At 38.1% G+C, this 14,939-nt stretch overlaps 1 protein-coding gene across 28 annotated transcripts in view; it reads left to right on the top strand.

The window, feature by feature from the left end:
• The window catches only part of ESRRG (estrogen related receptor gamma), a 696,316-nt gene that overhangs the window by 441,367 nt on the left and 240,010 nt on the right, over positions 1–14,939 (top strand). The window contains exon 1 of one of the 28 annotated variants that reach the window (XM_069544582.1): positions 9,979–10,467. The exons of the other annotated variants lie outside the window; for them this stretch is intronic. Coding sequence (XP_069400683.1) covers positions 10,412–10,467 — 56 coding nt within the window. The 5' untranslated portion in view covers positions 9,979–10,411. Of the gene's footprint in view, positions 1–9,978; positions 10,468–14,939 lie in introns of those variants that run through there. 28 annotated transcript variants of the gene reach the window in all.

Genomic DNA, 14,939 nt, shown 5'->3' with positions numbered 1-14,939 from the left:
ACACTTTCTTTGCAGTACTACAGAGTTTATTTGTGAATGTGTAACTTTCTCTCCCCAGTAAGAGTACATGAATTCAGTCTGGTAAAAAACAAACAGAATGTTTACGTTCACATTCTGTACATCTCAAAATATCTGTTGGGACTGAATAATTGAATAGGACTAACTGCTCAATCGATGTGAGGCCAATGGTGGGGCCACATTGGAAAGCTCTAACCACAGAAAGAGCCCATTAAAGCTAATATCGTCTCATCTAATCATCTTTGCGAACAGAGAAAACAAAATGTGGCCATGTTTCCATCTAAAATCTTCTTAGCAATAATAATCACAGACCCAAGAGCACCAGCGGTATGCAGGGCAGTCCGCTTCTGCGGCCTTCTGGAAAGATTTGAGAGATGAAATAAACTAACTTAGAAAACTACGCTGATGCTAATAAAGCTATTACATTATATAGGTTGATCACAGTTCTTTTTTTTTTTTTTTACTAATGAGGAAATCTTGGAAATATTCCAGGCAAATATGATGATTTTTAAATTTCATTTAAATCTTTACAAATTGCAGTTGCTTCATATTTAATGAGGGATAGTTTTGCTCCTTCTTAGGTCTCTGTTTCCCGGCTTAGACCTTGGAGAGCTGGAGGAAAAGAGACTTCAGGTTTCCCTTTTGTACTTTAAATTCTCATTAGCGTTGTATGTGTTCATCCCAGGAAACTTACACAGGGCCTGATACAGATCAGGAATCCCAAAGGTGTGTTTCCTCAGTAAGAAAAGAAGAATAAGGTGTATCATTGGTAGGAGCAAGTTTATTCTACTTTCCTGAAACAAAACTGTTTGTTGGTGGGTAAAAATGCATGCTAGTGAATGCTTTTCTGTATTTCTTGTGTGTCTTCTTTAAGAGGATGAAACAAGATTTATGAGACATAGCATGAAATAAGGAGCACAAGAGATGTAGAAATTTAAAAAAAAAAACAAGAAATTCAGGCCCTCATAACTGCAGCCTAACAACCAAATGTCTTTAGGCCATCAAATAAATTCTTCAGGCATCAGTTTTGTCATCTGTAAAATGAGGATAATAAAAATAGAGTTTCTCCCTGTTTCACAGAGTTGCTGTGAGGAATGTGTGTGAAACAGCTTTTGTTAATATTAAACTATAGCAAAAATATTAGATATCCCACCTATTCTAATCAGAAATTTTTCCTAAACAGCTTAACTTTTCTACCTGGCTATATTTTAAAACTATAAAGATTGAAAAACCTTCCTTTGTTAAATGTTTCTCCTTTGTTTGGAGTTCCAGTTTATCAAAGGGTGAGTTAATCTGTTTCTTTTCTCACTAATGAAAATTGTCTTTGATTTGTTTAGTTTTCTAATTCAAGTAGTAACTGAACTCCAGGAAAAAAAAAAAAAAGAAAAAATGGGGTCTTTAATTATGTTGCTTGCTTTTCTACAACAAAGTTTGATTGGATAAAGCTTGTGGTACAAAGAGCTGTGCACCTGGGGACAAACTGCAGGTGAGATATGAGCCCCCAGGGTCTTAATGTACTGTCCTCATGTGCCCATCTCTGTCACCATTCCTGTGATTATAATCTACTAGGAGATGGGAAGGGAATTCTTTGCTTCACTCTCTTTTGCATCTTGAGTGTGGTTTTCTAGAAAACTCTTTCTGGCTCTCCTTGATAGGATGCAAAGTTCTTTGTCCTCATCTGTGTCTTCCTCTTGGAATGAAACCACCAAACACCACACAGGCCTAAAGGCAACATCTCACTCTTTGCTGTTGATTGATTAAGTCCCTTTTTCCTGTCTTGTAAGAAGAGAAATCCGCCACCTTTCTGAAAATATTCAGTGCTCTGTGCTGCTGTGGCATTAAGACTGCATAGAAATAGATGGGTGCCATTCATAGGATCTTGTCAACACTTGACTAAGGAAACAGTAGAATCCTAAAAGGGTTCCTAAAAGGAAACCCTAAAATCCTTAGTATCATTATATATATATATATATATATACATATACATATATATATATATATATATATATAGAGAGAGAGAGAGAGAGAGAGAGTACCAGAGACAGTTTTGAACGCTTTTATTTAAAAAGTAGTCATTTTCAGGACATACCTGGGATATCATGATTTCCTAAAAGCATTTCTGTCGGGTTAAATAAGAGAATGCTTTCATGTTACCCTGATACCCTGATAGGGGTCATAGTTTTAGGCACTAATATGGCGGCTTTTTTTGCTTGCTTTTGTTTTGATGATAAATATTGTCTTTCCATATCTGATATTTGTTGTTGTTTTAGTCACTCAGTTGTTCCCGACTCTTTGTGACACCAGGGACTATAGTCTGCCAGACTCCTCTGTCCCTGGGATGTCCCAGGCAGAGATACTGAGTGGGTTTCCATTTCCTTCTCCAATCTTGATATTTAGTCAATATCAATGTTTGGAAAAGAGAGAGATGAGAAAGAAAGTGATCATTCCACGTTGCCCGTGCTTACCTGTCCGAAGGATAAGTGGTGAGGAAAGCTGGACTATCTTGAACAAGCAGACCTAGACCTCTCATCCTTTCTTTCTTTTTGTCTTTTTCTACCTCCCTTTTCTCCATTTACTTTTTAAAAATCACTTTAATCTTTTTAAATTTACTTACGTTACTCTAATAATCCAACTGAACTAAGATATCCAAGAAGTACAGAAAAGCATTTTTGCCCACCAGTTTTTCCATTTGCCAACCTCCCTTAAACTGAATAGTAATAAACAAAGTAATAACACTTGTCATCGGTTCATTCATTCACTCATCCAAAACATATTCATTGTATTCCTGTAATATCAACAGAAATATTTACTAAATTCCATTACTGGACACCTAATTACTTGGGGAGAAGAAAGAGAATTTCTCTCTACTAATTCATCCCTACTGCTTTTTTTAAATATGTGGCTCTTTATGACTTTGTAAGCTTTTGGAGAAAGCAGAGGACAGTTTGGACATCCACTTGGGTATTTATCTCTTGGGATTAGATGTCCCTTGACTCTTACTTGGGACCGTTGTCCTTAGAGGGCTCGGGTTCTCAGCCGGAGTTCTTTGCACTGCTAATATAGTCAATAATTGTTAGAATGACATTAATAGCTTGTTACTATGGCTTCCCAGGTAGCACTAGTGCTAAAGAACCCACCTGCCAATTCAGGAGACCTAAGAGACATGGGTTCGATCCCTGGATCAGGAAGATCCCCTGGAGAAGGAAATGGCAATCCACTCCAGTATTCTTGCTTGGAGAATCCCCAAGGAGAGAAGAGCCTGGTGGGCTACAGTCCATGGGGTCGCAAAGAGAGGGACGTCATGACTGCATCAATTGAGTATGCATGCGTGTAAGCACTAGAAATGGGAGAAAATATAATTTTCTAATTGGAGTATAATTGCTTTACAGTGTCGTTAGTTTCTGCTGTACAACAAGAGAATCAGCTATATGTATACCTATATCCCCTCCCTCGTGGACCTCCCTCCCACCACCTGCATCCCACTCCTCTAGGTCAGCAGAGCACCGAGCCGCGTTCTCTGTGCTGCCCAGCAGCTTCGCACTGGCTGCTTTACACGTGGTGGGGTGTGCGCAGTGCTTCTCGCTCCATTCGTCCCGCTCTCCCCTTCCCCTCCTGCGCCCGCAGGTCCCTTCTCTGCATCTGCGTCTCAATTCCGCCCTGGAAATAGGTTCAGCTGCACTCCACTCTGTGATCCACTCTAGGTCCATCTGCAAATAGAGCTTTTCTACTGCCTGGGTAAGCAACCTGAGTTAAGGCTCTTACCTCTCTGGAGCCTTATTTTCCTCACCTGTCAGGTAACCAGGTTGGACTCAAAATCCCCATGGTGTCCCTCGGCCTGTAATTCCTTGTGGCCTAGCCCTTCTCTTCCGCCATAGATTAGCGGCCATTCTATGTAACAAGAGCAACGCCTTGTGAAGACATTGAGTTCTTGGGGTATCTGATCAAAAGCACTCCAGGGTAAATGAGCATGTGCTTGGGATAGTAATAAAATCAACAGCATTATTGACGGACTTGCCAGGGTGAAGGGATGTGGAAGAAGTGTCTTAAAGGAAGAAAAAGGGAGTATGAGTAATTTCTCTCTCCCCTTCTTGCTGGTAAACAGTGTACAACTGAACCCTCTGGAGGTTCAGCAGAATCACTAACTTTCCAAGTCTGTGTTCCTCATAACCTTAGTTTTTCCCATTCATTACATCAGAACTATATATATATATATACACACACATATATATACATATATATATCGCAATATCAGAGCAAGCAGTTCATATCATCTTATGGTAAAAGTTATTGATAGTTTCACTGGGGGAATATTTGCACTTCATTTGCCTTTCTATAAATACCTTGAACTAGTCAAAGATGAAAGCCAAATGAATTGTCAGTGTCATCCTCTTCTATCTCATGTTTAGTGAGATTTAAAAATAATACGGTTAACATTTATGGAGGGCTCACTGTGTGAAGGATGACTGTAAAATGTATGATCTATACTGAAGCACTTTTGAGAGTGTAAGCAGTGAGTACTATAAATGTTTAAGCCAGGAAGGAAAACTGGCACAGCCAGAACGTCCTTGGCCCACGGGACCATATGGTTCCCCCAACTAGGACCAGAGACTCTGCTAAATCAGTTTAACTCGTGTAATCCCCATAATAATTTTTACATGGTTGCTATTATTGTTCTTCCCATTTGGTAACTGAAGAAAGTGAGACTTGTGCGGGTGATTGTGACTCTAGGCCCAAAGCCTCAGCCTTCCTAGTTGCAATCTGAACCCGAGGCATGACCCCAGAGTAGGTTATTACCACCTAGCTAGAGGCTTTCCACAGTCACCTGACTTCTACCAGGCATGACACACACACACATCCCTGATTCTTTAGCCGTGGTAGAGGGAAACAGATTTTTATGAAGTATGTTCATTTGTGAGAAGGAACTTCCTAAGTGTGTCAGAGAGTTCTAAGATCCAAAAATAGCATGATCACCTCTTTAGGCCTGTTCATATGACACGAGATGCTGAATATCTCACTCTTTTTTTTTAAAAACTGCTGTTCCTTGGAAAATTTGGACAAAAAAGTTCATGGAAGCAGTAGGAGAAGAGAACTTTCAAACAGTGTTGTTGTTCATATACATCAGGAAAAAAAAATACTTTTATTCATGTGTCATGAATCAATCCATTTTTTTAAACTTCAAATACACTGTGTGTTGAATGGAATGATTAAGATGGATAAATTGATCGTTTTACTGGTATCACAGCAAGTATTGCTTCCTCTGAAATCTGTCATATTTGTTTCACGTCTGTTCCTGTTCTCTCTCCATTCCCACCTCCTGCCCTCCTCACAGAGTGAAGCTACACTTTATTTTGGACAACACTATCACACACATGATTGAGTCAACAATTTATGGCTTTTAAAAATAGGGATTTCGTCCTCTCTTAGGCTTATTGTTTATCATAATCATCTTTCAAGTGAAAAGGCTAATTTACTCTTTCTATAGGAATATTTTAAGCTTGATTATCATAATATTACAGCTGCCTGAAAAGGTCTAAAACGGGACATTGACCTTGAATGTTTTCTGCATTTAGCTCATGGTGCTTAACATTCAGGAAAGACTATAACTGCAACTCATTTATTAACATGTAATCTCAAAATGTTAACTATTGCTCTGGAAATACATGCCATGCAGATTATAGAAAGCTTGTAGAATATGAGAAAATGCACTTGGTATTTTACGGGGGTTAAGTATGTCAGAAATACAACACAACTAGAGCCAGTTTTCCCATTGGAATTACTGTAGTTTATAATTTAATTTTTACTGACATTTCACCATGTATATGATTAGCTTGACAAAATGAAAGTGAAGTAATCCTGAATTAATTAAACAGAATTGCCTCTGTTAGTTTCTCTGTCTTCCTTTGATTCTTTATTTTTTTCTCCCCACTTTCACAAACACACTGGGAAAAGAGTTTTGTGTATTCTGGAAGTGAGGTAATCACTCCCCAGAGAATGGGCTTTGTTTTACATGGACTTGGTAATTTGGGAATGGGATGGATATATAGGACAAGAGGTTTGTCAAAAGGAAAGGTTTTTATTAGTGCCTCTGTGGAAGCGATCACTTTCAGTAGAAATGATTGCTTCTTGCCAATCGAGACAATAATTTAAATATCAAAGCCTGTGCCCTAGAAATGAAAAGCAACAGAAAATGAGGTTTGATGAATGGATAGAGGTTTGGTGGTGATATAAAGTAGTCACACTGACTTCGAAAGAAGTCTTCATGTTCTCACTGGGAAGGTGTCTTCTTAAGCAGGGTTATAGTGTAAAAGAAATCTCAAAGCACAAATGAAGAACCAAGAGACACAGAGACACACAGCTCATGAGGTGGCAGAGGGGACCCTGGGGCCCAGGCCTCTGCTTGTCCTTCAGGCTTCTTTTTCCAGAGATGTTCCTTATGGATTTTCTTTTGGAGTTAAAGATGGTAGTTTGTAAAAGTCTCAGTTTGCTTTTTGTAGTATATTATACTACATACAATATATCCCAGACAGCAGGGAAGATGGTTCCAAAAGTTAAACAGATTTTCAAAGGTTTTATGATCTTGAGAAAGATCTGCAAAAAGTAGATTGCAGGGCAATTTGAAAATCTAAATTTGCAATGCCTTGTTTAGTTTGAAATACTTAACAAATGGCAAAAGCGCAATACAGAATCAAGATTTGCTGCAGAGAGTATGGCAGCGATAAACATTTTCATACAGATGAGTCCTGTTAATTTTCAGAAAAGGAAGGTGGGGATGAAAAATAGCTATTAGCATGCAGTGATCGCAGGACTAAGCGTTCTCCTCACCTTCTAACATCATAAGAATTCACTGTTTCAGAAAATGATTCCGACTCAATACAGTAAAATGTCTGTTATAGACAACAGGAATCTACCTTTTGTTTCCACTCAGTTTTGTTTGTTGCTATTTCATTCTTTCAAGCGGAAATGAAGGCTATTTTCTGCTTAGCATCTGTGCTTTCGTTGGGGCCTAAGAATGAAGTTGTTTGGATATTAAACTGCATTGTTTAAAGAACAGACTGAAACTGTGTGTGGATCCAGGGTCTGATGCCTAATAAACTGATGTTAACTAATTTGTTAATATTCTTTGCAAAACACTCATAGGGGTCTGTTTGTCTGGTTCCATTTATCCTGCTTTGGTAGACTCCTTGTGGTAAGATTGTGAAGTGTATAGACTGGTGAGCAAATATATCTATTTATTCTGGGCTGGTGATCTGTCCATTTGTTTCATTTTCCCCCCAAATCCTTTGTAGTTGATTCTTTAAAGCTTATGCTCAATATTGCACATGGTATGTTTATTTCCTGTAATTATGCTCTTTCCTCCTTCAAGGTGAAAAAAAACTCTGTGACTAGGGAAGATTCTAGAGATGACTAAGCTGTGTGTTTATAAAACATTCTGGAAGCTGTCTCGCAAGTTTAGTGCAGTAGATATTATTTTAAATTTTAAATTGGTTAAGCTAGATTCAAGACAGTAGGTGTAATCTTAGGTCCTTGACTTGTAGAGGTGACACACTGATCCCTAGGGAAAATAAACCAGCTTTGCAAACCTAGTCGTTCAGAAAGCAGCTAGTTCAATGGACACTGCACCTTGCATAGATGAAATATAGCTAGTGAACGATCTGGGGATCACACTGTGCATGTTTGTACAAGGATCTCTGTGAGCACAGAAAAAAGACTTACATGTGAATATGAGTCTAAATATGTTTAAAAACAGATACCAGCAAAATCAAATGGTTCAGAATGGGTCAAATAAGTACCCTAGAAAAAATAAAGACATTCTAGGAAATAAAAGATAACTCTCAGGAAACATGGTGACTTAATGTCCATCGGTAAATTACTGACTACAAATCTTGTCTTTAAAAGCCATTTCAAAGGAGTAATAAACAGGTTCTGTCACAGTATGATAATGCAAAGAAACTGAATAGAATACAGTATTCTGCACAGGTGCAAGAGCTGAATGTGCTGAGTACATTAAGATCCACTGAATACGTTAAATGATTTTTATTTTTTTTTAATGTCCCGGGACAAAATAAGGGAAATTTTATTTGCTGTATCTCTTCTTTTAAAATGTATACAACTGGATTAATTACCCTGAGAATTTTAGTTTATTCACAGATTAAGATAGGAATCCTTGAATCAGAGATTTGTTTTCCTGTCTTTCTAGAGCAATATTAGTTTCCATATTTCTTTTATCGTATTTTTTTAAATCATGTTTCTTTTTCAAATGCCTTATTTATTTTTTAAATTATAAAATGACTACATGTCTCATTTTCAATTGAACAGACAAATCTCTTTTTTCTTTTTCCTCGGGTGTCTGCAGACTTCCTACATCTCAAAGCTCTTTTAATTCACTGCTCACCACCAAATTTACATCTTAATTGCAGAGTTCACATTTAACAATATAGACAGCATAATGCTACTGGTAATTAAGCTTTTACTACCTGCTTTTCTATAGTATTCTTAGGCTTAGTTTTTGCTATGGGAGTTCTCCACTAGAAACTTGTATGCCTTCAGACCACAAACAAAAGGCATCAGGCCCATATCTTTAGATATGGCTAAATACATGGCAAGGAAATTGCTTTCTTCTGTGGGGGAAACCAAATCATGTCTGTCATTTTTATATTCTGAATGTTAATGTGGCTGTTCTATTTTAAAGGCCTAGAAAATTTGAGAGGGTGGAAGAAAGAGTTGAATTCTGATCTAGTGAATTGAACACAGACTGGATATATGAACTAATTTATTTTGATCTCAAAGATTAGACTATTTATATCATGTCAGACTTAATAGGAAAAGGGTTGGTAAGCAGTAGAGCTGAATTATATCAAAATTTCGGGTCATAAGGTAGCAGTTATCTCTTTGCCATAAATAGCTGGTAGCTATTACCATGTACATTTGCTAGTATAAAAAGATCCCGTATTTAAAAATAGGACTTAAGCAAACTCTTTGTTATATGGAAACTAAAATCAGGCTTATACACTATTAGAGAAAAAACAACCTTCTCTTCTTATATTCTGTCTTTAAAAAGCACTTCTGTTTGAAACTCATGCTTATAATGACCAAACTGTGTGATGATTTACGAAATGTTTCTGAGTTGATTTTTTAAAGCATTCAGGGTGTGTTATGTATAATTGACAAATACATAAACTACATTTTATTTGAAAGCTGATGTTTGGGGTAAAAATCATATGTGTTTGTATATGTTTCCCAGTTTGGAAGCTTGTATTGAAATAAATGTATGACTAAGAACACTTTCAGTGCGCTGGTTAGCACTGCTTTCCCTACAGGGAAAAAAAAAAAATGCAGTCTTTATTTTGTCAAAATGCACTGAGACGTTTTCAATGCACTAGCTACCCAGCAGCCCTGTCTCCTACTCCTGAAACTGGAGGAGCCAATTTGTCCCGCAGTTGTTTTATCTTTGTTTTGAAAAGCTATACATTGTATATCTATAGGTAGAGAGAGGGGGAGCAGGTAAAGAAATATTTACATATAGAATTTACATAGGCATTTTCGAAAATTGCATTGAGGCACTCTCCTCTTCTGTAGTGATGTAAAACTGCAATCCACCTCAGAGGACGATTCCCACTTCGCATGCCCGAACAATTTAGAAGTCAAATCTTGGATTTTTTTTTTTTTTAATGCCCAGTCTAGATCAGAGAAACAGACGACAACACGATGACGGATCAATGAGAAAGTATAGCACTCAATAAGCAGGAGCCCCCTCCCCGGTGGAATCAAACACAGACAACGGCAGGACAAACTTCATTCTCTACCTTCCGCAGAATCCTTTCCCAAATTAACTCTGAGAGTCTGCGTGAGTTCTTCTGGGCAAGGCAAAAAGAGATCTTGGGTGAGAAACCCAAGACAGATCCCTCCGGGGCTTGGAGGGTTAAATTAGTTAGGTTTCTTTTCTAGCTTCCCACGGGAGGAGAGAAGAGAGAAAAAGAAAGAGCAAGCAAGCACGGGCCTGGCGCAGTATCTGCCCGGAGCGTCCGGATCTCTGGTCCCGCTCCCTTTTCTCTCGCGCTCAGTTTCTAGCCGGGTCGCGTCTCTGCACCCTTCGTACCTGCCTGGTTCCGCGGCTCCTCGCAGCCTCCCGTCGCCTCCCTCCTGATTGGGCAGCCGCCCCCCAATCGGCTGCGCGCCTGGGCCGGTGGGACTGCATATGTTAAGCTCTACTTCATATTAATAAGCTCCAATCGGGGCTTTAAGTCCTTGATTAGGAGAGTGTGAGAGCTCTGGTCCCAACTGGCTGTGCCTATAGGCTTGTCACTAGGAGAACATTTGTGTTAATTGCACTGTGCTCTGTCAAGGAAACTTTGATTTATAGCGGGGGTACACAAATAATGGTTGCCGGTCGCACATGGATTCGGTAGAACTTTGCCTTCCTGAATCTTTTTCCCTGCACTACGAGGAAGAGTAGGTACCTTTTTCTTTCCTTTTTAAAACTCATCGTGGGGGTGCGCGTGTTTGTGTGTATGGCGGGGCGGGGGGGGGGTGGTTTGGGGGGTGGACGGAATGGATCTTGGCGCACTGAATCAGGTAATGTCCTGGGTATTTCGTGTGCACGAGTGCTTGTTTGTGTCTGTCTTGTGCCTTTTGTGTTGAGGGTGATCTCCTAATTCAGGAAGTCGAGAATTGTTCTCTGACTACAATGTTACCTTTGAGGCAAAGCTCAGTGACTGTCAGTAAAACAGCTGTGTGACAGTCACTTCTTATTCAGGTGCTAAGAATAGGCACTTGGCACAAATGCTTAGTGAACTGTTAAAATGCATCTTTTACTAGGACCCATTTTCCCAAGGAAAGATGTTTTAAAATACAATATTCAAAATGATTTATACTATTGAGTGCCTCTTATGTATTTGCAGCTTGACAGATATTTTCAGCTCCCCGTCATTTCTTACCGCTCAGAGTTAGAGGCAAAATTGCACATTTACTAATTCTCCTTCAGAGAACAATTTAAAAACTAGCCCTATGCAAGCCGGGGCTAGAATAATGTTATTTGCATGGTTAGCATTAAGTCAGCACTTAACTGACAAATCAGTCCATTAAGTAACATGAGATTTTTCACACGCTATAAATATTTAAAGGGAGGAAAAAAAAAAAAAAACTAAAGAAGAAACAGTAGTGACTTTTTAAATTTCTCCTTGAACAGACGATGCTGAGATTGTGGGTTTGTTTCGTGTATCATGTCCAGAAAATGCAGAAAAGTACTTTTGTCCTTAGATGCAGTTTCATTCATATTTATGAATATCTTTATGCCCATGGAAATATACATATTTGTATTGCTCAGGGTCGGGGGGAAGTGAGTAGGGGGTAAAAGGAGTAAATCAGGCATTCTTGGGTAAAAATGAGTAGGTCGTAAACTTAATTTCAACCCACTGTTAAGATAAAATACTAGTTTATTACAGTAACTGTCACTGGTTCCTCTTTCTGTTGAGTCAGTTATATGGCTTTGCTTTCCCATTACAGTAATACCAACTGTTATAATTCTGAAAAGAGTGCTCTTGGCAAACAGTTCTCCCTAGATTGTGAAGAAAACATAAAACCCTCGAGAGGAGGAGGTCATGCATTATAGGTAGATGTCCACTAGCGGTCCTTAGTGACTGCATACTGCCTTGCTTTGTAATTAAGCAAGAGATGAAAAGTGACTTGCAGTCTCAGTGGCTCCTCATATGTTTGAGTGTGTGTGTGTATGCCTGTCTGTAGATGTGCTTGCACGCATACACACTCACACCAGGGATGTTAGCCCAGGGATGGACTTAGGAAGAACCGAAAGATTGGAAGGCAGTGCTTGCGTCAGTTGCAAATGCTCCAAGGAAGAAACCTTAAATTGTGTGAAAATAAAAATGAAAAATAAACAAAGGTAGGACTGCCCACTCAAGTGGAGTTTGAAGGTTAGTACACCTGAGGCTGTAGCACTGGAGAATTTAATACACCTTCATGTCAGGAAGAATGCATTATCCAAGCTCACCCAATTCAGAACTTTCTCTCATAAATAAATAAACAAAACAAACTTTAAAAATCTGCCTTCTTCCCCTAGCCTTCTTTGTAAAATAGTTTCCTTGAATTTAACTTCTTATAGCTAATTTGAATAATTAGTTTCGATAAGCCTCTTAAAGCAGATGCATTTAAATGAAATCAGGACACATGTCCTTTTGGCTTTGGCGCAAGATTCAAACTAGCTTTCCTTTTTGGCTCAATTAAAAGTCATCTTTAAAAAATACAGATTTATTGTTTGGATGCAGCTCTGATGGTTACGTGGTTCACTGGACAGACAGAAAGATCTAATGCTTAGTAACGCATCTGCCTCTCTGTCTCAATTAATAAACCACAGAATTTATACATGCTATTAATATTCATAGTAATTGTGCTGGGTTAAACCCCATCACGTGTGTGTATACACAGAAATGAAACCAGAGTTATGCAGTTTCAGAGGAGAATATTGGACAATTTCTGCTGTGGAGGCTGTTGAAAAGATTCCTTCAATTTATTGACCACCATTAGGAGAGCCTAAAATGTTAACCTATAACTATGTTTTTTTTTTTTTAATTTTGGGAAATGTGCCAGTGCATTAAAGAGCATAATACTTGAAAGCTTGTTTCACATTTAATAGCAGTAATAACTGATAGCATAAATAGATGAAAATAATATATCTGCTCATTTTGACATATGTGTCAGTCTAATCATTCTAAATGAGTGTGCTCATCACGGTTCTCTTTCAACCTCTGATTAAAATGTAACATTGACTACAGGATTATAGAGCGGACTTAATTTTACTGACTGTTTTAGCAGTTGTCACAGCTGTTGGAAGAAGGAAAGGCAATTGAAACACTCCAAACAGGCAAGGCTAGGAGGGAACAGTTTAGTATTTGAATTTCAGCCTGATCATGAAAATCCAGAGCTGATCATGAAAATCCAGACCTCAAAAATTAAGCAGATTTGTGTTTGTTTTTTTAAAATTCCTGTTTGGAGCTATGCAAGTTTTATTTTGTAAGGTTTACTCTTTCTGCTTCAGGGTTTTGATTCTTTTCTCTGCCTCATCACTCCTTGTTACAAGCTAAAGTAAATTGAAATACAACTAACCAAAAGTAATATTATAATGTCAAAATACATGGGATAAACATAGGCTGGAAGGAAAAATGTATACAATAACAACAACAACGAAAAGCCTAAATCAGAGTGGAGGCAATTTTCTAAAAAAGATAGGAGCTTGCCGAAGTCACTTTAGATGTGATATTATTTGGGAACTATGAACAGACTGTTTAAGTTTATTTCTCAAAGAAAGAATACTTAAACTGCAGACATGGAGCTCATGTTACTTTTCTTCCTGTTTCTTCTCTACAAATCTGTTGAAAACACCTGCAGCCTTAAAGGTAGGGGATTTCAGATGATTTTTTTTGTAAATTGCTGGAAGTGACAACTGGCCGCACTTAGGGTGAATGTTCCTGAGCTGTAGATTCTCGTAACCTTGCCCATCACATCCCTAAAGTGAACAGATTAATTCTGTTTCTCTAAAAATTAAATAACCCCATATCCCAAACTACGTATGGTCGAAATATCCAGACAGTGTGAATTATGTAACATATGATTTTCTCCTTGGAGTAAGCAAAAAAAGTGTTCAGAGTTGAGAGAATCAGTGTTGAATGGGAGTGGTGAGTAAGTGCTGGACACCCTGTGTCTCACTAGCCCTTTGTGTCAGTGTTTTTATGTATTACCCTATACACATTGGGTGGTAAGTTTAGAAATCCTCCTTTTGCAGAAAGGGCTGGGAATCAGCTTCCCATTTCCTGGTTAGAGGCAAGGGTGATGGTGTTGGCTGGTTCTTACACTGATGGTTCTCATCTTAATGTGTTTATGGCACTGCTGCTTTATTTACTGAGCCTAGTGTGTTGCAGTGGTAATTAACCCATGTTATTAGCAAAGCCCTTGTGGATATCCATTAATTCTCTTGCATGGATGATCATTTTTCTAGTGTTTTCCCCCTAATACGGCATCATTGTTCTTTTTTTTTAAATTCTAAATTGACGGCCTTTGATATATTTCTTTGATTTAATCTGACCTGTGATATATATTGGTCATCTTATAAAGAATGGTATTGTAATTCAGCTTTAAAAAATGCTAATAGAAGCCAGAGAAAAGATTTTTTTTTCTGTTGTCCTTCTTTTCAAAGCAAAAAAGAAAATAAAGATTTAGAAAGAAAATAATACAGGAAATTAGTTTTCATTCCGAATTTTCTAGATCTTAGAATTTGTGTTATTTTGTGTCTTTGAGGTCTTTGAATAATGTTTTTACTGAGTTAAGAATAGTTTAGGCATTTTTGTAGAATATTGAGCCAGTAGAAAAATACTTGTGCTTCCTGTGCTAAAAAAAGATAAGGACCATCTCATTAGCCAGGCCATACTTTTGCAATTAATTTTAGGTCCATGGTGCTATTCATCAAAGGGGGCAGGTAACTTCTCTATGACTCTGTTTAACAATACTTTCACAATACCTCACTCCTGCAAGAAGTACAGACAAAGAAGAAGCCCTTTTTTTGGAAGGTAGGCATAATGCCTCATCTCAAGTCCGTATCACTTGTGAAAAATTTCTCAACATTTGTCTTAGCCTAGTGATGAAACAAAATATTTCTTTGTTTGACTTCCTAAGTGCTGTTCGGCACTGAATGGTTTGCTTATGTTATTTCATAAAAATAAATCAAAATCTGTGCTTAGGGTTGATACTTGGTCACACAAGTGGCAGTTGATAGCCATGATTTCTGTGACAGCAATTAATATCAAATAAACTTTTCAGAATCACCCACCAAGCGTTTAGAAATGAGAGGAGAGCATTGAGGTATCTCAGTAGAAGTTTGAAGTCATTGCAGCAGATAAGCTCTGCTCTGAATTTTG

Source organism: Ovis canadensis, chromosome 12 (genome assembly GCF_042477335.2).
Source record: "Ovis canadensis isolate MfBH-ARS-UI-01 breed Bighorn chromosome 12, ARS-UI_OviCan_v2, whole genome shotgun sequence".
NCBI classification, from domain to species: domain Eukaryota; kingdom Metazoa; phylum Chordata; class Mammalia; order Artiodactyla; family Bovidae; genus Ovis; species Ovis canadensis.
This window is presented reverse-complemented; position numbering and strand designations above follow the sequence as displayed.